Here is a 22,816-nt window from a genome sequence, read left to right as displayed (position 1 = left end):
CCCCTCGTACCCCATCTGTTACTCATTTTTATGCACACATTCTTTCTCTCACTCTCCTTTTTCTCCCTCTGTCCCTCTGAATATACCTCTTGCCCATCCTCTGGGTCACCCCCCCCCCGTCTTTCTTCCCGGACCTCCTGTCCCATGATCCTCTCGTATCCCCTTTTGCCTATCACCTGTCCAGCTCTCGGCTCTATCCCTCCCCCCCCTGTCTTCTCCTATCATTTTGCATCTCCCCCTCCCCCTCCAGCTTTCAAATCCCTTACTCACTCTTCCTTCAGTTAGTCCTGACGAAGGGTCTCGGCCTGAAACGTCGACTGCGCCTCTTCCTATAGATGCTGCTTGGCCTGCTGCGTTCACCAGCAACTTTGATGTGTGTTGCAAAGGCTGTTATTATTTAGCACTAGTCCATATAGTTGTAATAATCAACGAAAGTGCAGTGGTTGAAAAGTAAACATGATACTGAAGACTAGACTAAAAAATAGCTTCATTTGTCACAAGTACATGGAAACATCAACACACTGAATACACATATAGTGAAATGTGTCATTTCCGTCAATGACCAACAGTCTGATGATGAGCTTGGGGCTGACTGAAAATGTCGCCATGCTTCCACCACCAACATTGCATGCCCACAACTTATTAACTCTAACTCATATGACTTTAGAATGTGGGAGGAAACCATAGCACCTGAAGTTAACACAAGTGGTTTTGGAGAGAATGTGGCAAGCTCTTTTCAAACAACAGCTTAGATTTAAGTAATTTCTCTTTTTTAATGTATTTTATTATATGTTTAGACTCTTCAACTCTTATGAATCTTTTGGGATATTCTTAGATGAAATTTACTTGTGAAAATCCTTAATTATTGCATATCATCTTCACAATGCGTCGGCTCAGAGGGGGTCATCCAGCCTTTACCAATGCCTAGCAGTACAGTCCAGTAAATTTCATTTACCAGCCTTTTTCCTTAGTCCAGTAAATTACTTTTTCCCCAGGCTTATCTAATTCCTTCTCAAAGGCTTTGATAGATTTTGTTTTCACCATCCTCATAAGAAGTTAGTTTCAGATGAAGTTTAATTATCGTTCAACCATACATGATATAGCTAAACCAAATAATGGTCCTCTGGAGCCAAGGTGTAAGACACATTTCCAGCAGCATATAGCACAAATAGCACATGTGGCTACAATAGCAGAAAACACAGAAGCACAAAGAGCAAAAATAATAGAGGCTAAGTCGCTGAGTGGCATGTCCTGCAGATTGAAGGTAAATTGTCCTGGTCCAATCAAGTTCCACCAAAGGAACACCAGAGAGTAGCACTGAGTACACACCGAAGGATGGCAGTGAGTGAACACTAGAGGGCAGCACTGATGGGAGGGCCCAATCCCCAAACTAATAGAGATTCCAGCGCATCCACAGAGGCCTTTGCTCTTCCCCACACTGCCTCTGTTATCTCCTCCCATGGGTGATTGCAAACAGGCAACCCCAAGGCATGAAGGCCTAGTTTGTGCAACAACCAAGGCAACTCAGCTCCCCTGCCGTTGGTGTTCTCAATGAACCAGTGAACTGGTCTTGCGGTATTCTACATCACCAATGTCCAACGAGGTCTTGTGATCACAATAAAAACGTCTGACACAATCATTCACACAATGTACTGCCTCAGCATGACAATGGGTACAGAGTCCAGCAACAATGGCAACAAGTCCAGGCAACAACACGACAATAAGACCAGCTCCATTGCTATCAAGCAATTCGCTGATGGGGTACTCTTGTAGCACTTGATATTCTTAGTATCCAGCAGTGTCTTGTAATTGTAAAAAAGATGCAAAGAACAAACAATTATGTGTTTGATTGGATCCAGAGTGACCCCTGCGTCCCAGTGCACTGCCATCTTACCAGAAGCCTCTTGGTACGCTAATAGTTAATCTCTGCATAAAATGATTTCCTTCATATTCCAATTTACTACTTGACTTAAATTTAAAATCTGCTGTCAATCATCTTTGTTCAATGGAGAACAACCTTCAGTAGAACATGTCTTACATGTGTAAGTGACGGAATCATTTTGGCATGAATCTTGTAGAAGAATATTGAGCAGCCTAATAGCAACGCAGGCATGGAAGGTGATAAAACCAAGTACCCATGTGTGATAAAACATCATCTTAACTTCCACAGCAAAAGATCAGGATAAGTTTGGATTGGCAAGCAACATTTCTCAATGTAAGGCATGGTTTGTGATGAGGAACCTGTACTGCCTCCAAATCTTCAGTACATGAAATAATCATACTTCAGTGATATTGCAATATATACATTATTTGTGGTTTTTGAGTAATAGGATAGGCATAGGAAAGCAGAAGTAAAACATTTAGAGACTTCAGTTGAGAAAATAATACACTTTGATAGGAATTACATTTTTGTTCTGTCTGCTAAAATGTGATTGGCAGAAATTATTCTCTGCTGGTCTTTATTCTTTTTCATAATGTTAAATCAGGTGCTGTGATGGTCAGTAAATGAAGAAAGGTAAGCTTTGGGACTGTTGGTGAATATAGAATTGGTTGTGGCTGCTGGTATTGTATTTCGATGAATTCTTCATAAATTTCTCCAAGCAGAAGGAGGTTAGTTACGTTTCCTACTCCTCCTGATAATCAACCAAGGACCAGCGGTCAACATTCCAATCATCAGTTCTTCTAACACAGTAGATGGCAGCAGCTTACAAAACTATCATGGTGTGACACTGGAAGGTCTGGGCTAGATCAGAGTATGATATTAAATCTGTATGCCATAGCCATGTAAGTAAAAAAAGATGAAGATTATGGTGGGAGAAATGGTAGTGGTTGGCACAGTAGTGTTGTGGTTAACACAGGGCTTTACAGTACCAGTGACCTGGGTTCAATTCCCTCCGCTGCCTTTAAGGAGCTTGGACATTCTCCCAGTGACTGGGTGGGTTTCCTCCAGGTGCTCCTGTTTCCTCCCATAGTCCAAAGATGTACCGGTTTGTAGGTTAATTGGTCTTTGTAAATTGTTCCCTGATTAGGCCATGATTATATCAGGGGTTGCTGGGTAACACAGCTCGAAGGGCTGGAAGGGTCTACTCTGCCTTTATCTCAATAAACAAATAAATGTGAACTTTAAATATACCTTGTGTTTAATTTTCAATTCTCCTATTACAAAATAAATAAATTTTGCTCAGAAAACAAAAGATATTCTGTTTTGTTGCTCTGGGGGATTGACGAATTGAATGCATGATATAAATACAGTAGCTCAGGAAAGAAAGGAAATCTCCTGAACTGTGTAATGCCCTGAATTCTGAATACTGCCTGTCCTGGGGTTAGGGAACTGTCTCTGTGTGTGCATGGGTGGGTGGGAGGAAGGTAAGGGGCTTGTTTTGGTATCGTTGTTGTTGCTTGTATGTTCTCCAAACATGGTAGGTATGCTATGGTGGCACTGAAATGTGTGGTGACACTTGCAGCCTGACCCCAACACATCCTTAGGTTGTGTTGGTTGTTGGCACAAGTGACAAATTTCACTGTATGCTCTGATGTACATGTGATAAGTGACTCTGAAACTCAGTTTGAATGAACTCAGCAGCGTATTAGAAATCAATACAATATACTATAATTTGATTAAGTGATTGGGGAATTATTCTTGTTCTGTTCCTTGCTAGCATGTGATTTTATTCGCAACCTTTTCTTCTTCATCTTACAACTGAAATACAGTACATTTGCTAACCCAGGTGTAAGTTGATAGTCTAGTGAAAGTTTGGCTTTTGTTTAGATGTTCGATTGCCCCATGTTTGAAAAGAACAGTTGTATGTTTTGGATCTAACACCAGTGTCACTGATTCCAGAGTACAATGAGTGAAGCTTATTATAAGCATTCCACTGAGTGCAGAGATCCTTCCTGATGGTGAATCATGCATCCAGTTTGTAGATTGCTATATTTTACAATTCCCAGCATAGAAATGTGTCACTTCATCCATTGCTGTGGATATGTGGCCCAGATATTGTCCACCATTTATCCATCCTACATTATAGAATTTTATTGGAAAGTTGTTTTCTCTGAATAAGATATCAGCAGTGACTTGCTGTGTTTTTCTACAGATATTGGTAAATACCTTCCAGGTCTCACAGATGGTGTATATGACACCCTTGACCACAAAACATAAACCTCTTCCCAACCCACTCCCCTTTCCATCCTGTGAAGCATAATATATGCTTGAACTTTGCAGAAGCAGGCTTTCAAAACTATGTTAAGTTGACATGCATTTTGCGTTGCCTGTGTGGTGAAACTTTTCCTTATCGAAGATTTTCTGGACTTATGCACGCTTTCTAAATGAAACATCTGGTCTAATCCTATGCTTCTCCCTCAACAAATCCATTAGTGTTACAGTTTGCTAATGATTACACAACACAGTTGTAAAATGATTAATGTAAAATAACCATGTTAGATGATCGGAGATTTTCCTTATGTATTTATAAGAGTATGAATTTCGTTTTGAAGAACTTTTCTTATTCACCCAATAACTTTCTTAGCTGCAGTCATCACAGATTCCTCATAACTATAGTCACAGACGCTGTCAAAATCCTAATACCCAATTCTCTTCTTGCCTCTTTAATGGAATGTCAAAAAATGAATATTAACAGCATTTTAGTGTGTATTCTGTTTTCAAGTTTTTAAACAAATAATTGTCTGGCTTTCCATTGATATCAAAAAGTAGTTTATAAAGAGATATAATGGATTTATGGAGGAATTGAACAGAAAATGATTCATGATTGCAGTCAATCATTCCCTGTATGCAGTTTAATACGGACCTAATTTGTATTGCAAATCAGCATCCATGAAAGAACAGGTACCCACTAAAAAAAATATGCACTCAGTAACCACTTTTTAAAATACCTCCTGTACTTAATAAAGTGGTCACTGAATGTATGTTTGTGATCTTCTACTGCTGTAGTCCATCCACTTCAAGGTTCAATGTGTTGTGTGTTCAGAGGTGCTCTTCCCTACGCGACTGTTTTAATGCATGAATATTTGAGCTACTGTCGCCTTCCTGTCAACTTGAACCGGTCTGGACATTTTCCTCTGAGCTCTCTCATTAACATGATATTTTCCACTCTCAGAACTGCCGCTCACTTGATACTTCTTTTGTCTTTTGCACAATTCACTATAAACTATGGAAGCTGTTGTGTGTAAAAATCCCAGGAGATCATCAGTTTCTGAGATACTCAAACCACCAACAATACTTCCATGGTCAAAGTCACTTCAATCACATTTCTTCTTCATTCTGATGTTTAGTCTGGACAACAACTGAATCTCTTGACCATGTCTACATGCTGTTATGCTCTGAGTTGCGGCCACATGATTAACTGATTAGATATTTGCATTAACCAGAAGGTGTACAGGTCTAATAAAATGTCCACTGAGTGTGTATTACAGTCTAACTAACTACTCTTTTACAGACATTATTAATCTTTCTCTCTCCCAATGTAGAGTGCCCTCCTGCTTCAAATTATCCACCATTGTCCCTAGACCAAAAAAGGACCAAGGTAACATGCCTGAATGTCTGGCGTCCTGTCACACTCACCTCAATAATAAGCAAATACTTTGAGAGGCTGGTCAAGGACTACAATCCGCCTACTGACACAATCGATTGACAGACGATGCAATAGTTACTACTCTACATACTGTCCTTACACATCTGGAGAAGAAGGATGCTTATGTGAGAATGCTGCTCTTGGACTACAGTTCAGCATTCAACACCATCATTCCATCCAGGCTCGACAGGAAGCTCAGAGACCTGGGCTTTGACCCTGCCTTGTGCAGCTGGATCCTGGACTTCCTGTCAGATCGCTGGCAGGTGGTAAGAGTGGGCTCTCTCACCTCCACCCCGCTGACTCTCAACACAGGAGCTCCTCAGAGCTGTGTACTACGTCCCCTCCTTTACTCCCTGTATACCCATGACTGTGTCGCCACCCACAGCTCTAATCTGCTAAATCAATTTGCAGATGATACTACATTGATTGGCCTTATCTCAAACAATAACGAGGTGGCCTACAGGGAAGAAGCCATCTCTCTGACACAGTGGTGTCAAGAAAACAACCTCTCCCTCAATGTCGCAAAAACAAAGGAGCTGGTTGTGGATTACAGGAGGAATGGAGACGGGCTAACCCCTACTGACATCAGTGGATCTGGGGTTGAGAGGGTAAACAGCTTTAAGTTCTTCTGCATCTACATCACTGAGGCCCTTACATGGTCTGTACACACCAGCTGTGTGGTGAAAAAGGCACAACAGCACCTCTTTCTCCTCAGATGGTTAGGGAAGTTTAGTATGGGCCCCCAAATCCTACAAACTTTCTACAGGGGCACAATTGAGAGCATCTTGACTGGCTGCATTGCCGCCTGGTATGGGAACTGTACCCCACTTAATTGCAGGATTCTACAGAGAGTGGTATGGACAGCCCAGTGCATCTGTAGTTGTGAACTTCTCATGATTCAGGACATTTACAAAAACGGGTGTGAGAAAAAGAGCCCGAAGGATCACTGGGGACCCAAGTCACCCCAACAACATCTATTCCAGCTGCTACCATCCGGGAAATGGTACTGTAGCATTAAAGCCAGGACCAACAGGCTCTGGGACAGCTTCTTCCACCAGGCCATCAGACTGATTAACTCACACTGATTTGTGTGTATTCCTATGTTACATTGATTGCTTTATTTATTATAAATTATTATGATTACACATTGCGCATTTAGACAGAGACGTAACATAAAGATTTTTACTCGTTATGTATGTGAAAGATGTAAGAAATAAAGTCAATTCAATTTGATTCAAATTTTTGACAAACCACTAGAACAAAACAGTGAAATCATTAAGAACTCAATTTAGTTTCCATGCAGAAACACAAAATTGTTACAACCTGAAAAGATTCAGACAATAATATTAAGTCCATACCAGCTTTTTCCCTTGCTCTAAGTTCTTTACTCTTGGACACGTATCTCAAATTCTTAGTCTGGTAAAATTTAATTTCTTCCCATTACATTGCGTTCTAGACCCTTATCACTTGTGTGAAAATAATTCCCTGAAACACTCTTGCAAATCACTTTCTTGCTGTGGTCTCCTGGTTCTTAACATATCTAGCATTAGGGAAAGTTTCTTTCCACCTACTCTGTCAATACCCTTCATGGTTTTAAACACCTCCATCATACCTCCTTACAGCTGGCTCTGTGCCAAGGTGAATAACACTAAATTGGATTTGTACAGTACAAAAAAATTGACCATTCACATTATTGCCCATTCACATTAATTCCATTTACCTCCAATCTTGTCTTAAATATATTTACTAAGGTAGCTCCCATTGCTTGCCTCTTTCTTGCCTCTTACACTTTCTCTAAAACTTTCACATCTTTTCTAAAATTTCTAACCCAGAACTAGATACAATACCTCATTTGCAGCCAAACCAGTGTTAATAAACTTGGTGTTTATTTTTGACAGCCTTCACCCATGTTTTAAAACTATCTTGATGGAAGTTTAATTCTTAGGTTTTGCAATGACAGTTAAATGTAGAAAGATGGGTTTATTTATTAATCATTTCAGAAGATCCTTCAAAGGAAGGAGCAAATGAAAACTGCAGCATTTCATGCTTACAGTATTGGAGCAGTGGTTTGGGAGAGCCTGCCTTTAGGTACCTTTCTTCAGACCGTATCAAATGGAAGTGCAGCATTTAATCTTGGAAAGACAGATTTTAAATGAAAAACACATTAGAGCAATAGTCCAGCTTCTGCAGGGCCCGACAAGGTAATGGATCAAGAATGGTGAAGATGGATAGAATCAGAATTTATGCCAGGGTTCAAAGATAATGGCTTCTGTTTTCACAGTGTTTAGTGAGGTGAAATTGTGGTTCATCCAATAATAGATAGCTGATTAGTTTTTCCTGCTTCGTAGGTGACAAAAATAATTAAGTAAGAAAATGCAAGTTCAGCAGATGAAGTTTAGGAGTCATATACGATTGAACTGAATATGATATTGATAATTCAGTCAAAACCCCTGTATCATAAATGAAATAATATATAATGTAATAAGGCCCCGAGTTGTAGGTCAGCAAAATGGGTATCATACAGGTACAGAAGGACATGTATTCAGACAAACTGCGGATTTTGTTTTCTTGTGTAGTGGGAGAGAGGAGACAAAGCAAGTGCATGATCCTCGGTCTTGCCCTGAGCATGCTGTGAAAAAGATTGGTTTGTAGGATTGAAAATTAAATCTGCCATCTTGCCTCAGAAATTTACTCTCTTGGTGGAGAAGCCATAGCAACTGCATTGCCTGTTCAGCAAAGCCTCCTGAAGGCACTCAGTAATAAAGCAATCTAACATATGAGATGTAACTGTCTGTAAAAGTTATTAGTGTCTGAGACACATTTAGTATATTGGGTACTCAACACTGAAGTGGCAGATATTCCAATTAATTTGTAATAAGTAATATCCAAGGTAACTTGAGTCTCCATATGGGTATAAATCTTTTATGATTCAAATATTAATTCAACACATTGTTGTAAACTAAACGAAATTCATTTCTAATGCTGATATAAAGAAAATCCATTATTATTCTTTAGAGTGATTTTTGTTATACCCTTTTTCACAAGTAAATTGAGTTTTATTTGAATCTAATTTTGCTGCCTATCATGTCCACGTACACTATAAGTATTTGAAAAGTTAAGGAAAATGTGCAATAACTCACAAAGTTAGAGAGAATATGATATTATCAAAATTGAATAAAATCAGAAAATCCTGGAAATGCTCATCATGTGAGGCAGCATTTGTGGAGAATGAAAGAGAATCAGTGTGAAGCATTGATTCAGGCACTGTCTGACCTGCTGAATATTTCCAGCTTTTTCTGTTCTTGCTAGAGTTTAAGAATCTGCAGATTTCCTTTGCTTGTCAGTTACCAAAACAGAGTAAAGATATAGATTCAATATGATCTAATTAAATGCCAGATCATGGTTGAATTGTCATCTTATGTGACATGATTACATTGCCCATCTTCTCAAGATACCACATGCATCTTTATCTTTTAAGCTGATGCCAGGTTGAAATATATTTTTATCACCAAGTGCTGCTGGAAGTTGAATCTGTGTTTTCTTTTTGTACTCGCTCTCAGGATTCTGTATTAATTTGTTGTTGACTCAGCAAAACAATCCTCTCTTGTCCAGTTTCCCAAAGTAGAAGGATTATAGTTGCTGATGATGTCCAAGTCTGATAAAGTTGCTGCACTGTACTAAAACAGAGAACGTTGATGACTGATTGTTCAGAATTTTTGCGACAAAAGCCATACATTAAACTAAAGTGTAATCCTTTAATTATTTGCTCTGCAGCAGACCCTATCATGTTTGAAACTGTCTGAGTAATAGTTTTACTGTCTTTTATTATGAAAGTCAATAAATCTGAAAATAGGTTGCATATTCTTTTTCATTCACAGAGTGCAAGTTGAATTTTATGTGAATGAAAACACTTTCAAAGAACGCCTGAAACTGTTTTTCATCAAAAACCAAAGGTCAAGTAAGTATTTTGACAATATCCATTTTAGAGCTATAAGTTTGTTAAAATTATCTTTAGAAATAGAATTTTGCATACAACAGAAGAAAAAAAAAACTTTTTTAGACTTTGTTCATTTGTGAGAACCTGTTGTTTAACTCTGCATTGCTTCGCAGTTAATCTACCATTGGTAGTATTGTGGTTAGCACAAAGCTTTACAGTTCAATTCCTGCCTTTGCCTCCCCATGACCATGTAGGTTTCCTCTAGGGGCTCCGGTTTTCCCCCACAGTCCAAAGATGTACCAGTTGGTAGGTTAATTGGTCACCGTAAATGGTCTGGACATTAGGCTAGGATTATATCAGGGGATTGCTGGATGGCATGGCTCAAAGCATCACAAGGGCCTGTTTCACGCTATATCTCAATAAATAAAATACCTACAAAACACTAAAACTCAGTAGTATAAAATTTGTGGTCAGCAACAATCTATGCACATATTTGCCATAGAACTCCAAAGAAAATTTAGACTTAATCTTATGTAATTCCAGTGTAGCTCCTTCCCTCAAGGCAAAGCCTTTGAAACACCAGGGTATTTCACAATGCAATGGTTAATGCAAGGAGCTGCAAGAAAATACATGTTCAATTCAGTGCTGAAAAAAATCTTTGACAACTAGCTAAGTCACGCTGACAAAAAAAATCTGATATTTAGCCAAATTCAACAACTGTGCAGAGTTATTAAAAAATCTAATCAATTTAAATTTAAAACAATGAAGCCTTATCACAAACAGATGAAAAACATTTAATTTAAATAAAACAGTTTAACCAGTGCATTGTCCTTCACAGCTGTTTTATTGCGCTGATGTCAATGAAGTAGCTGCTAATGATTTAGCTTCAAAAGCAGAGGGCAGAATGTTCCAGTTAATGCTCCCATGCAAAGCTCAATGAGAAGTTGAGCTTTGGAATGTAATTACAAAAAGAAATGGCTAAAACTGACAACAGTATTGTGGTTTTGAATAGAAATCCTTAAGCCACGTGGAAACAGCTGCTATTCCCTAGCAAGATCTGGGCCAGTAACTGATTTACAAATCGTCTTGTCCACTTCGTCTAGATGCCCAGTACTTGATGTACTGCCTTTTTGTTTGTATTTAAAGGCTTACTGTGCATTGATAAAAGCTGAAATATTAATTTTTATTTTCATTCACTTTTGCTGTGTTTTACATTGTTTTTAATTTCAGATTTCCTGTATTTGTAGTTTTTTTCTTTATTAACCTATTAAGACTTATTGAAATGTTTCATCATTCAGAAATTATGTCTTCTAGGTTAAATATGACTGACACTATTCTATAGGGTCCACTTTTAAGCCAAGAGCAATGCTATTAAGTGTGATTCAGTCTGCACTTCATTCTTCACCTGGAACTTTATTTGTAAAGATAAGCAGACCTGCACAATGGACTAGTTACCAGCTGGATGAAATTTCATGTTAGAGGTTCTTTAAAGGAAAATCATACTTTAAGCCAAGAAAGTACACCAGCATCTCCACTTCCTCAAGAGGCTAAAGAAACTTAGCACGTCCTTTGAACCTCACCAATTTTAATTGATGCACCATTTATCCAGACGCACCATGACTGTTGCTTTGTCTGAGAAAGCAAGAAACTGCAGATCGTTAGGGACACAACTGAGCACATCATGAAACACAGCCTCTTCTCCATTGACTCTTGTCCACGTTTCTCATTGCCCCAGTGAAGTTGCTAACATAAGCAAAGACCCTACCTATCCCAGCCATTCTCTTCTCATCCCCCTTCCTATCAGGAATAGGATACAAAAACCTAAAAGCCAGACCCAAGGACAGCTTATATCCTGCTGTTATAAGACTACTGAGTGGTCTTCAAGTACAATAAGAAGGACTCTGAGCCTCACAATCTACCTTGTTATGATTTTGGACTTTATTGTATGCCAACCCTGCACTCTTTTTTGAAATGTAACACTTTATCCTGCATTCTATTACGGCTTTTTCTTTGCAGTGTTGTGATGCAATTATCTTTATAGATGGCATTCAAAAGAAAATTTTTCAGTGTACCTCAGAACATGTGACAATAATAAACCAATTTACTAAAGTTGAAATCTCTCGGACAAAATCAAAAACTTTTGACCACTGGGAACTGATTATCATTCAATTCCTAGGTAGTATTGAACCTTTAATTTAATGATGTATACCTTATTTTGGTGGACTGTGTTAGAAAGGAACATGCTGCCTATTTCTGTTTGTTTTTTTTTCAGAAAGCTGCATATATGAACCTCTGTACTTGATTGTGGGATTGTTTCTTTCTAACTTTTTGAGATAGATTAATTGTGTCCAAGCTAATTGATTATCTAAATAACATTCTTTTGTTGTGACAGAAGTAACTGAACTTTCATTATCTTGCTTGGCTGGTCTCTAGACTTTGACACATTCGAACACAGCATCTTCCTTTTAATACCTTTCACTATTGCTCTGCAATGAGAACTGTATCAAGCTACTTCCATTCTTAATCCAAATATTATGATAAAATTGCAAGAAAGAGCTCTTCTTTCTGTGTGCACATTATTCCTACTGGTGTCTCTGTAACGAACTGATACGCTGGTACGGATAACTTGTGTGCACATATAATCCTTAGAATCACATCTGGTAAATAAAGATGAGATGATAAGTTAAGAGCAAACAAACCCAACAAAAACTATTAATTAAGTTCAAAGTTCAAAGTAAATTTTATTATCAAATTACATATATGTCACCATATACAACCCTGAGAAACATTTTCTTGTGGGCAAACTCAATAAATCTACAGAACAATAACCATAACAGGATCAAAGAAAGACTGCCCAACAAGGGTGTTCAACCAGTGTGCAGAAGACAACAAACTCTGCAAATCCAAAAAGAATAAATTATAATAATAAATAAATAAATAAGCAATACATATTGAGAACATGAGTTGAAGAGTCCTTGAAAGTGAGTCTATTGGTTGTGGGAACATTTCAATGATGGGGCAAGTGAAGTTGAGTGGAATTACCCTCCTTGGTTCAGGACCCTGATGGGTGAGGGGTAGCAACTGCTCCTGAACCTGGTGGTGGGAGTCCTGAGGCTCCTGTACCTTCGTCCTGATGGCAGCAGTGAGAAGACAGCATGGACATCCCCTGATGGTGGATGCTGCTTTCCTGCAACAATGCTCCATGCCGATGTGCTCAATGGTTGGGAAGGCTGTATCCATTACTTATTGTACAATTTTCCATTCAAGGGCATTGGTGTTTCCATACCCGACTGTGAGGCAGCCAGTCAATATATTCTCCACTACATAGCTATAGAAGTCTGTCAAAGTCTTCGATGCCATGCAGAATCTCTGCAAACTCCTGTGGAAGTAGAGGAACTGCTGTACTTTCTTTGTTATTGCACTAAGGTACGAGGCTCAGGATAGGTCCTCCGAAATAAGAACACCAAGGAATTAAAAGGTGCTAACCCTCTCCACCTCTGATCCTCTGATGAGGACTGGCTCATAGACCTCTGGTTTCCTTCTCCTAAAGTCAATTTCAGAATCAGAATCAGGTTTAATGTCACGAGTGTATTTCGTGAAATTTCTTAACTTTGCACCAACAGTACAATGCAATACATGATAATATAGAAAAAAACTGTGAATTACAGTAAGTGTGTGTGTATATATATATATATATATATATATAAATTAAAATGTTGAGAGTGTGTCATCATACTTTTTTAACTCCTTCCTGATGGTAACAATGAAAAAGGGGCATGTCCTGGGAGGTGAGGGCCCTTAATGATTGATGCTGCCTTTTTAAGACGCTGTTCTTTGAAGATGTCTTGGATACTTTGGAGGCTGCTGCCCATGATGGAGCTGACTAATTTTACAACTCTCTGCAGCTCACTTCGATCCTGGGCAGTACACCCTCCCCACCCGCTCCATACCAGACAGTAATGCATCCTGTCAGAATGCTCTCTACTGTATATTTGTAGAAATTTGTGAGTGTTTTAGGTGACATATCAAATCTCCTCAAACTCCGGATCAAATATAACCACTGTATTGTCCTCTTTATAGCTGCATTGATATATGGTGTGACGAAAGAGGGTTACAAAAGTACACATAGACTAAGATGTTAACTGTCCTGTGCTAGCACCAGTGGGATCAACAGTTGATCTGCCACCTGTCTTCAGGAGAGAGAGATAAGTAAGACAATGGAGCAGCATTTGGAAATGTTAATGAAGAGACGAGAGAGTTTAACGGAAGGAGACACCGGTCTGAGTATTGTCAAGACCGGCTCCTTTTGAACCCTGAACTGTTTGAAGTGTGATGGACAGGCGATACCCCAGCAGGGGGATAAAAAAGGGCAGATTCGCTAAGGCACACACGACACCACGAGGTAACGAGACCCTGGAAGCGGTGCGCCCCCACAAGTCGGTGGGAGTGTTTGGAGGTCTGGTCGCGAGACCAGACATAGACGCACAGGGTGGAAAGATACGGTCGGTGGGAACCTGGTGTGTGTCCGCACTTGCCTGGGTGCTGGTTTCACCACTTAAGAATGATCGTGTCTGGAACGGAGGGGTCACAGTCAGTGACCTCAGAAGACATTACCAAGGACTCGCCCGAAAGCTAACTGCAAGGAATATCGAAGGTCTGTGTGGAATCCGTTTTGAATATTCATTCACTTTCGCTCTCTCTCCTTTTCCCCACCCAACGGCACAACAGTGATTACTGTGAACTGCACTGAACTCAATTGAACTGAACTTTGCGTCACTTGAAACTGGTCATTTACCCCTAGACTGTGATAGAGCTTGATTGATCCTATTATCCTAGTTCTGTGTACATGTGTGTTTATTCATTGCTAACCTGTTGCATTTATATCCTTACTATTAGAGTATTGTGTTTCTTATTTCTTTAATAAAACTTTCTTAGTTCCAGTAATCCAGACTCCAACTGAGTGGTCCATTTCTGCTGGTTTGGCAACCCAGTTACAGGGTACGTAACATAAGTGGGGGCACGTCCGGGATTGTGAATGCTAAATTTGGGATGGGGTAAATTGATTGGGTTAAAATTCCTGAAAGAAAGAAAAGGCAAACAGCAGAAATGGAGATTGAGGAATTTCTAAAGGCGCCGACCTTGGAGGCATTAGAGGATGCCAGGAAAGCGGAATTGGCAGCTGTGGCCAAACGGTTGAATCTTGTTAAGGGGAAGTCGACAATGAGGAGAGAGGAGATACACACAGCTATCGTAGAGCACTATGTATCTAAAGGTGTGTTTCCCCAAGGGGAGCTGGAGGTGATATCTATTGGAAAACCTGGTGGAGACGCAGTACAGGTGCAGCTTGAAAAACTGAGACTCGAGCACGCGTTCCGGGTACGGCAGCTAGAACACGAAGAGAAACAAAACGGCAAGAGAGAGAGAAACATTTAGAATGGCAAGAGAGAGAGAAACAGTTAGAACGGCAAGAGAGAGAGAAACAGTTAGAACGGCAAGAGAGAGAGAGGGACAAACAGTTGGAGCGAGAAGAGAAACAGCGGGAAAGGGAATTCGAGCTGGAGAGGTTAAGGATAAGGGCAGAGCAGGGGCCCATGCCGAACCAAGGTGGAGGGTTCAGGGCGACCCAGGAGGTTAGGCTGGTTCCCCCATTTGACGATACCAATGTGGATCGGTACTTTCTCCATTTCGAAAAAGTTGCTGCAAGTCAGGACTGGCCGAGGGATAAGTGGGCTGTTTTGCTTCAGAGTGTACTTAAAGGAAAGGCCCAACAAGCTTACTTGGCTTTTTCCGCGGAAGATGCCCAGAGGTATGAGGTGGTGAAAGATGCCATCCTCAGGATTTATGAGTTGGTCCCAGAGGCATACCGGCAGAGGTTCCGGAATGTGAGGAAACAGTGGGACCGCACATATTTAGAGTTTGCCCGTGAGATGCAGACATATTGTGAGCATTGGTGCACCTTGAAGGGGGTAAATGGGGAATATGACAGACTGCTACAGCTGATCCTGATTGAGCAGTTTAAAGGTTGTGTCCCTGAAGGTATGAGACCCTACCTAGATCAGAAAGAGGCAGCAACATTAGCCGCAACTGCTAAGTTAGTGGGTGTGTACGCGTTGACCCATAAAATGAAGTTTTCCCCGAGTAAAGGCTACCAGAAGAGTAGTCAGGACGGCAGGGAGAGTCCGCCAGAAAAGTCAGTAAGTAAGCTGGGGACTAGTGAGAAGGATAAGGTAGACCGGGAGCAGTTTGGTAGGAAGTCTCCCAGGGTCGTCTGTTATAATTGTGGGAAAGTCGGACACTTTGCATCCAGGTGCTTTGCCCCAGAGAAGGAGACGGGGAAAGGAAAAACGGCGGTTCCGACTGGCTGTATTGAGCCGGCACCAACCTCCAGGGGAAAGGAGGTCTGATAAAGTTCAGGAAGGGCGCGAGAGGTTTATCTCGGCCGGATTTGTGTCGGTGAAGGGGAGGTTAAACCCAGTTCCAGTACGGATCTGGAGAGACACGGGAGCTTGTCAGTCACTGATCTTGAGGAGTGTTTTAGACTTTAGTTCAGAGACCACGACTGGGGAGGTCAGTGTGATCAAAGGCATTGGAAAAGGGACTGAAGCCGTGCCTTTGCACCAGATACACCTACAAAGTGACTTGATCTCTGGACCAGTCACGATCGGGGTGAGACCCGAACTACCGATGAAAGACGTGGAAGTCTTACTCGGTAATGACCTCGCGGGGGGAATTGTGTTCCCAGCAGTGAGATTGACAAGTCAGCCTGCCAGCATTGAGGCCCCGCCCATGGACTCACAGGTTTATCCCGTTTGCGCAGTGACTCGGCGTATGTCGAGAAAGGCTGCAGAGGCTGATATAAAGTTAGCTGAGATGTTTCTACCAGCCCTGTACCAGGGAGAGGTAGAAAGTGCAAAGAAGGAGCGTAGTGGAACAAGAGGAAGTGAGGGAGCTGAGGCAGACTTAGCATTAGCCAGGAAGGACTTTATACAGGCACAGGAGCGAGACGAGGAGCTGATGGATTTGGCGGAGACAGCTCTCTCTGACGCAGAATTAAAAACGGAGCCAGTAGGCTATTATGTGAAGGAGGGAGTACTAATGAAGAAATGGAGACCACGTACTGTGTCCGCAGATGAGGAATGGGGAGTTGTACACCAGGTGGTAGTGCCAAAAATTTATAGGGGCGAGATTTTTAACTTGGCCCACAAGGTACCCCTCGGTGGACATTTTGGGGTGAGGAAGACAGTCGACAGAATTATGAAAGAGTTTTACTGGCCGAACATGAGGAAAGATATTGTTGAATATTGTAGGCGATGTCATTTATGTCAGGTGGTAGGAAAGCCAAATCAGGTCCTGCCTAAAGCACCCCTTCGACCGATACCCACTTTCGGGGAACCTTTTTCTCGAGTGATTGTGGATTTTGTCGGTCCCCTGCCCAGAACTGCGAGTGGGCGGGAGTATGTGATGACTATGATGTGCGCCGCCACCAGGTTTCCGGAGGCGGTGCCCCTGGCAAGCGTCAAGGCTCCCGCAGTGGTAAAGGCGCTTGTGAAATTTTTCACTACGGTGGAGCTGCCCAGGGAAATCCAGTCAGATCAGGGGAGTGTCTTCACATCTCACACATTCCGACGGATGTTGGATGAGATGGGAGCAAAGCAGATTTTGGCCTCCGCGTACGACCCCAAGTCACAAGGGGCGTTGGAATGATTCCACGCCACATTAAAGACCATGATTAAAATTTACTGTCAAGAAAACGCTAGGAGCTGGGATGATGCTTTGCCCCTCCTGTTATTTGCCGTGAGGGGCACGGTTCAAGAGTCATTGGGGTTCAGCCCATTCGAGCTTGTCTTTGGTCATCGGCCCAGAGGACCAGTGACCTTGCTAAAAGAGCAATGGTCCAGTCCGGCAGTCCAAGTTAATGTGATTGATTATGTTTTAAAATTTCGTGAGAGGCTTGAAAGGATCTGTGACTTTGCCAAAGAAAATCTGTGACACCCCCAGACTAAAATGAAAAAATGGTATGATAGGCGTGCCCGCGAAAAAGTGTTCCAAGTGGGCGATCGGGTCTTAGTTCTGTTCCCAGTGGTAGCCAACCCCTCCAGGCGAGATTCCATGGTCCGTACAAGGTAATTAAAAAGATAGACCCTTTGAATTATGTTATCGAAACGCTGGACAGGCGTAAACCCACACAGTTGGTATACATTAACATGTTAAAAGCCTACCACGATCAGAAAGAAAACCTGGTTGGTGTTATCACGGAAATTAATGAGACTGGGGTGTCGAATGATACGGGAAAACCCATCTTGAAAAGATGAATATGGTGCCGACCCGATTGGAGAACTCTATTGTTCTGGCTAATTTTGCTGATAAGGTCTCTCACCTAACCCCCGAACAAAGCGGGCCATTGATAAAGCTAATTAACCGGCACGCAGATGTATGTCCCGATGTCCCGAGGCGATGCAAAGGGACGGTGCATGATGTTGTGGTCACCTCAGACCAGCCTATTAAACAACACCCCTATAGGATGAACTTGGAGAAGGGCAAGCTAGTGGAGAAAGAGATTGAGCACATGCTAGCCACTGATATTATTAGGCCATCCAAGTCGGAATGGGCGTCCCCCTGTGTGGTTGTCCCGAAAGCCGATGGGAGCATCTGATTCTGTACAGATTACAGAAAGGTGAACGCTATCACGAAAACTGATGCTTACCCCATCCCAAGGGTAGACGATTGCATCGATAAAGTGGGGAGAGCTACGTACATCACAAAAATCGATTTGCTGAAAGGGTACTGGTGTGTTCCTTTAACCGACCGGGCTAGAGAAATCTCGGCATTTGTCACCCCCTCTGGTTTATACGAGTATAATGTTCTACCTTTTGGCATGAAAAATGCCCCAGGGACCTTCCAGAGGATGATTAATTCAGTGATAAAAGGACTAAGGAACACAGAAGCATATATTGATGATTTGGTGGTCTGGAGTGACACGTGGGAGGAGCACATTGTGGCGGTAGAGGAGCTATTTAAACGGCTGTCCGAAGCCAACCTGACAGTGAACCTCGCAAAAAGTGAGTTCAGCCACGCGAAGGTCACTTATCTGGGATTTGTGGTAGGAGAGGGGCAGCTGGCTCCGATGCAGACTAAGGTGCGGGCTATCTCGGAGGTCCCCACCCCGACAGACAAGAGAGCCCTGAGAAGTTTCTTGGGGATGGTGGGGTATTATAGGAAGTTTTGCAAAAACTTTGCGGATATTACCCTCCCTCTCACTAAGCTTTTGCCAAAGAATGCGAAGTTTGTGTGGAACGACCTTTGTCAACAAGCCGAGAGTCTGAAGGCGATTCTGTGTTACCATCCTGTGCTAAATGCGCCTGATTTTTCAAAACCTTTCTCCCTAACAACAGATGCTAGCGACGGAGCTGCTGGGGCGGTGCTGTTGCAGACAGACAAAGAGGGGGTTGAGCACCCAGTCGCTTATTTTTCTAAGAAATTTAATATCCATCAGAGAAATTATTCCACTGTGGAAAAGGAGTTACTGGCCATCATACTAGCATTACAACATTTTGAAGTTTATATTTGCCCGTCACGGAAACCACTGGTAATTTACACTGACCACAACCCATTAGTGTTTTTGGCCACTATGAAAGATAAAAACAAAAGATTGCTAAGTTGGAGTCTGGTGCTACAGGAATTTGATATAAAAATTACACATATAAAAGGAACAGAAAATGTGATTGCTGACTGTCTGTCAAGGTGTTGACAACTTAAAATTCTCTGTATTAGCCAAATAGCTGATGAAGATGTATATTTGTGTGTATCTAATAATGTATTCATGCTTATAATTTTTACCCCGGTAAAAATCCTTAAAGGGGAGGGGTGTGACGAAAGAGGGTTACAAAAGTACACATAGACTAAGATGTTAGCTGTCCTGTGCTAACACCAGTGGGATCAACAGTTGATCTGCCACCTGTCTTCAGGAGAGAGAGATAAGTAAGACAATGGAGCAGCATTTGGAAATGTTAATGAAGAGACGAGAGAGTTTAACGGAAGGAGACACCGGTCTGAGTATTGTCAAGACCGGCTCCTTTTGAACCCTGAACTGTTTGAAGTGTGATGGACAGGCAATACCCCAGCAGGGGGATAAAAAGGGGCAGGTTCGCTAAGACACACACGACACCACGAGGTAACGAGACCCTGGAAGCGGTGCGCCCCCACAAGTCGGTGGGAGTCTTTGGAGGTCTGGTCGCGGGACCAGACATAGACGCACAGGGTGGAAAGATACGGTCGGTGGGAACCTGGTGTGTGTCCGCACTTGCCTGGGAGCTGGGTTCACCGCTGAAGAACGATCGTGTCTGGAACGGAGGGGTCACAGTCGGTGACCTCAGAAGACATTACCAAGGACTCGCCCGAAAGCTAACTGTGAGGAATATCAAAGGTCTGTGTGGAATCCGTTTTGAGTATTCATTCGCTTTCGCTCTCTCTCCTTTTCCCCGCCCAATGGCACAACAGTGATTACTGCGAACTGAACTGAACTTTGCGTCACTTGAAACTGGTCATTTACCCCTAGACTGCGATAGAGCTTGATTGATCCTATTATCCTAGTTCTGTGTACATATGTGTTTATTCATTGCTAACCTGTTGCATTTATGTCCTTACTATTAGAGTACTGTGTTTCTTATTTCTTTAATAAAACTTTCTTAGTTCCAGTAATCCAGACTCCAATTGAGTGGTCCATTTCTGCTGGTTTGGCAATCCAGTTACGGGGTGCGTAACAATGGGTACCAGGTTAGCTCCTCAGTGATATTAACACCCAGGAATTTGTATGTTGCTCACTTTCTCTGCTTCTGATCCCTCTATGTGGACTAGTGTGTGTGTTCCCTCGTCTTAGCTTTTTAGAAATCCACAATCAGTTCTTTGGTCTTTCCGACACTGAGTACAAAGTTGTTGCTGTGACACCACTCAATCAGCTGGTATAACTTGCTTCAGTACACCCTCTCGTCACTATTTGAATATCTGCCAACAATGGTTGTATCATCAGCAAATTTATAGATGGCATTTGAGCTGTGCCATGAGTGTGGAGAGGGTAGAGCAGTGGGCTAGGCACACATTCCTGAAGTGCATCAGTGTTGATAGTAAGTGAGGTGGAGGTGTTATTTCCAGTCTGCTCAGGTTGTGGTAACCTGATTGGGAAGTTGAGAGTCCAGTTGCAGAGGGAGGTGCAGAAGCACAGTGTCTGTAGCTTTTTGATCAGTTCTGTAAGAATGATGGTGCTAAATGCTGAGTTGCAATCAAAAAACAGCATCCTTTCATAGGTATTTGTTCAGCTCCTTGGCCTTACTGACATTACAAGGTTGTTGCTGTGGCACCACTCAACAAGATTTTCAAGCTCCCTCCTACAGTACCTGCTGATTCATCACCACTTTTGATTTGACCTGTGAGCAAACTCAAATGGGGCACTGAAGCTGTGCTTAGCCCCACTGTCATAAGTGTAGTGAATAGAACAGAGGGCTAAGTGACCAGCCTTGTGGTCCACTTGTGCTGATGGTGGTTGTTGGAGGAGATGCTGTTGCCAATCTGAACTGACTGGTGTCTGCAGGTGAGGAAAGCCAGGAACCAATTGCACAAGGAGGTATTGAGGCCAAGGTCTTCGAGCTTATTGATTAGTTTGAGGGGATGATGGTATAGAATGCTGAGCTACAGTTGATAAAGGACATCCTGATGTATGCACCTTTGCTGTCCAGATGTTCCAGGATTATACAGATATAAAAGGGATACTCATCAGCAGTGCAGTGATGGATGATAGCAGCAATAAAGAGAAGATCTGGTTGTCCTGGGTATACATGTCATGGGGTTCAAGTTTCCTTCCAATCAAAATCTCTCTGCTTGCTCAGTTAAATTGTATTCCTGTTATATACAGAGCACATGCATGCTTCTTTCATTAAATTCGGAAATGCTGAACTGGCTCTCAGGAATTCACCTCACTTACATCTGAAAAAGCAGTGCAATTCTAAATGGCTATCAAGGAATTTGGCTAGAAGTACTTGCAAAAATTTCTGAACCATGAAATGATGATGATGGACAGCAACATCCGACATGTTCTGTAATACCCAGTTGTTAATGTTCATGCTATCCACGAACCACAAAGAAACTGGACAGGCTACAAAATACACAAAAAGTAACAAAGCTCTGATTGTGATCCTGTTGGGTTTTTTAAAGTCTACGGGGAAAGTGTGATGAACAAGCATGCTCTTCAAATGCTAGAAAAATTGAGGGAATTCAAACTGACGTCAGGAATGCCAACATGGACACTATTTCCATAGAGGGGTGCTAAGGTGCTTCCTTGCTTTCCATCACTTGAAAGCTGCTTGATCAAATCTCGGTGAACTGATGTCTCTGCCTTTTGCTGATGAAACGTTTAGAGTTTTGATGTCCCCTCAATCTGTTCAGAGGCTCTATGACATGAATTTTGAAGTTCAGCAGATGTAAGAGAAATTTTCAGACCAGCACCAACCATTGTGATTCTCTTTTACTGAACTGACTAGATCAAATAATTAGGTTGATTGTAGGAGCCTTTCAAATGTGTCAGCTGTTTGGCTGCCTAGAAAAAATTACCAATAGACCACTGTCTCCCAGATCATTACTATTCTCAAGAGATCAGGAGATCTCCCCTCTGCAGCCTCAAATCTCAAAGTGATCTAACCCCCATATGACCAATTATCTTCTACTCCAGATGTATAAACAGGGCTGCCCTAGAAAGCCCACTATTTCCACCTGCTCTTGCCTCACTAAACTCGATTCTTCATATCTCAACTTCCTTCCTTGCCCAGTCTATTCCCACTTGTATCCAGGATTTCCCTCATGGCTACCACCATTTCAATAATTTACAATTTCCTTATTCCAACTGGTTCATCCTTTGCCATGGATATCCAGTCTTCGTACACCTCCATTCCACATTAGAAAGGTCTGTATTTCTTTCTTAAACAAAGACACAACCGATTTTCCTCAAAAAAATCTCTCATCTACTTAGCAGAACTTGTCCTTGCCCTCAACAACTTCACTTTTAATACAGATCAAAGGGTTCTCACAAGGTCGAACTGCACCTGTCTTTTTATTACTACATGAGAAAAAGTTCTAAGCTTATTCCACCATCCCACACACTCTTTCTCCACTACATCAACAAATCCATTGTGATGCTTCCTGTATTCACATGCAGAACACATCGGTTTCATCACTTTCACCACTGACTTCCAGCCTATTTGGCATCAAATTCTCCTGAACTGAATCTGACACTTCTTTTTCTTTT

At 41.8% G+C, this 22,816-nt stretch overlaps 1 protein-coding gene across 1 annotated transcript in view; it reads left to right on the top strand.

Annotated features, from left to right (window-relative positions):
- kcnt2a (potassium channel, subfamily T, member 2a) overlaps window positions 1-22,816 on the top strand; it is a 1,051,023-nt gene that overhangs the window by 303,472 nt on the left and 724,735 nt on the right. The window contains exon 2 of the mRNA XM_063063856.1: window positions 9,467-9,546. Coding sequence (XP_062919926.1) covers window positions 9,467-9,546 — 80 coding nt within the window. The remainder of the gene's footprint in view (window positions 1-9,466; window positions 9,547-22,816) is intronic.

Source organism: Mobula hypostoma, chromosome 12, assembly GCF_963921235.1.
Source record: "Mobula hypostoma chromosome 12, sMobHyp1.1, whole genome shotgun sequence".
In the NCBI taxonomy this organism is placed as follows: Eukaryota; Metazoa; Chordata; class Chondrichthyes; order Myliobatiformes; family Myliobatidae; genus Mobula; species Mobula hypostoma.
This window is presented reverse-complemented; position numbering and strand designations above follow the sequence as displayed.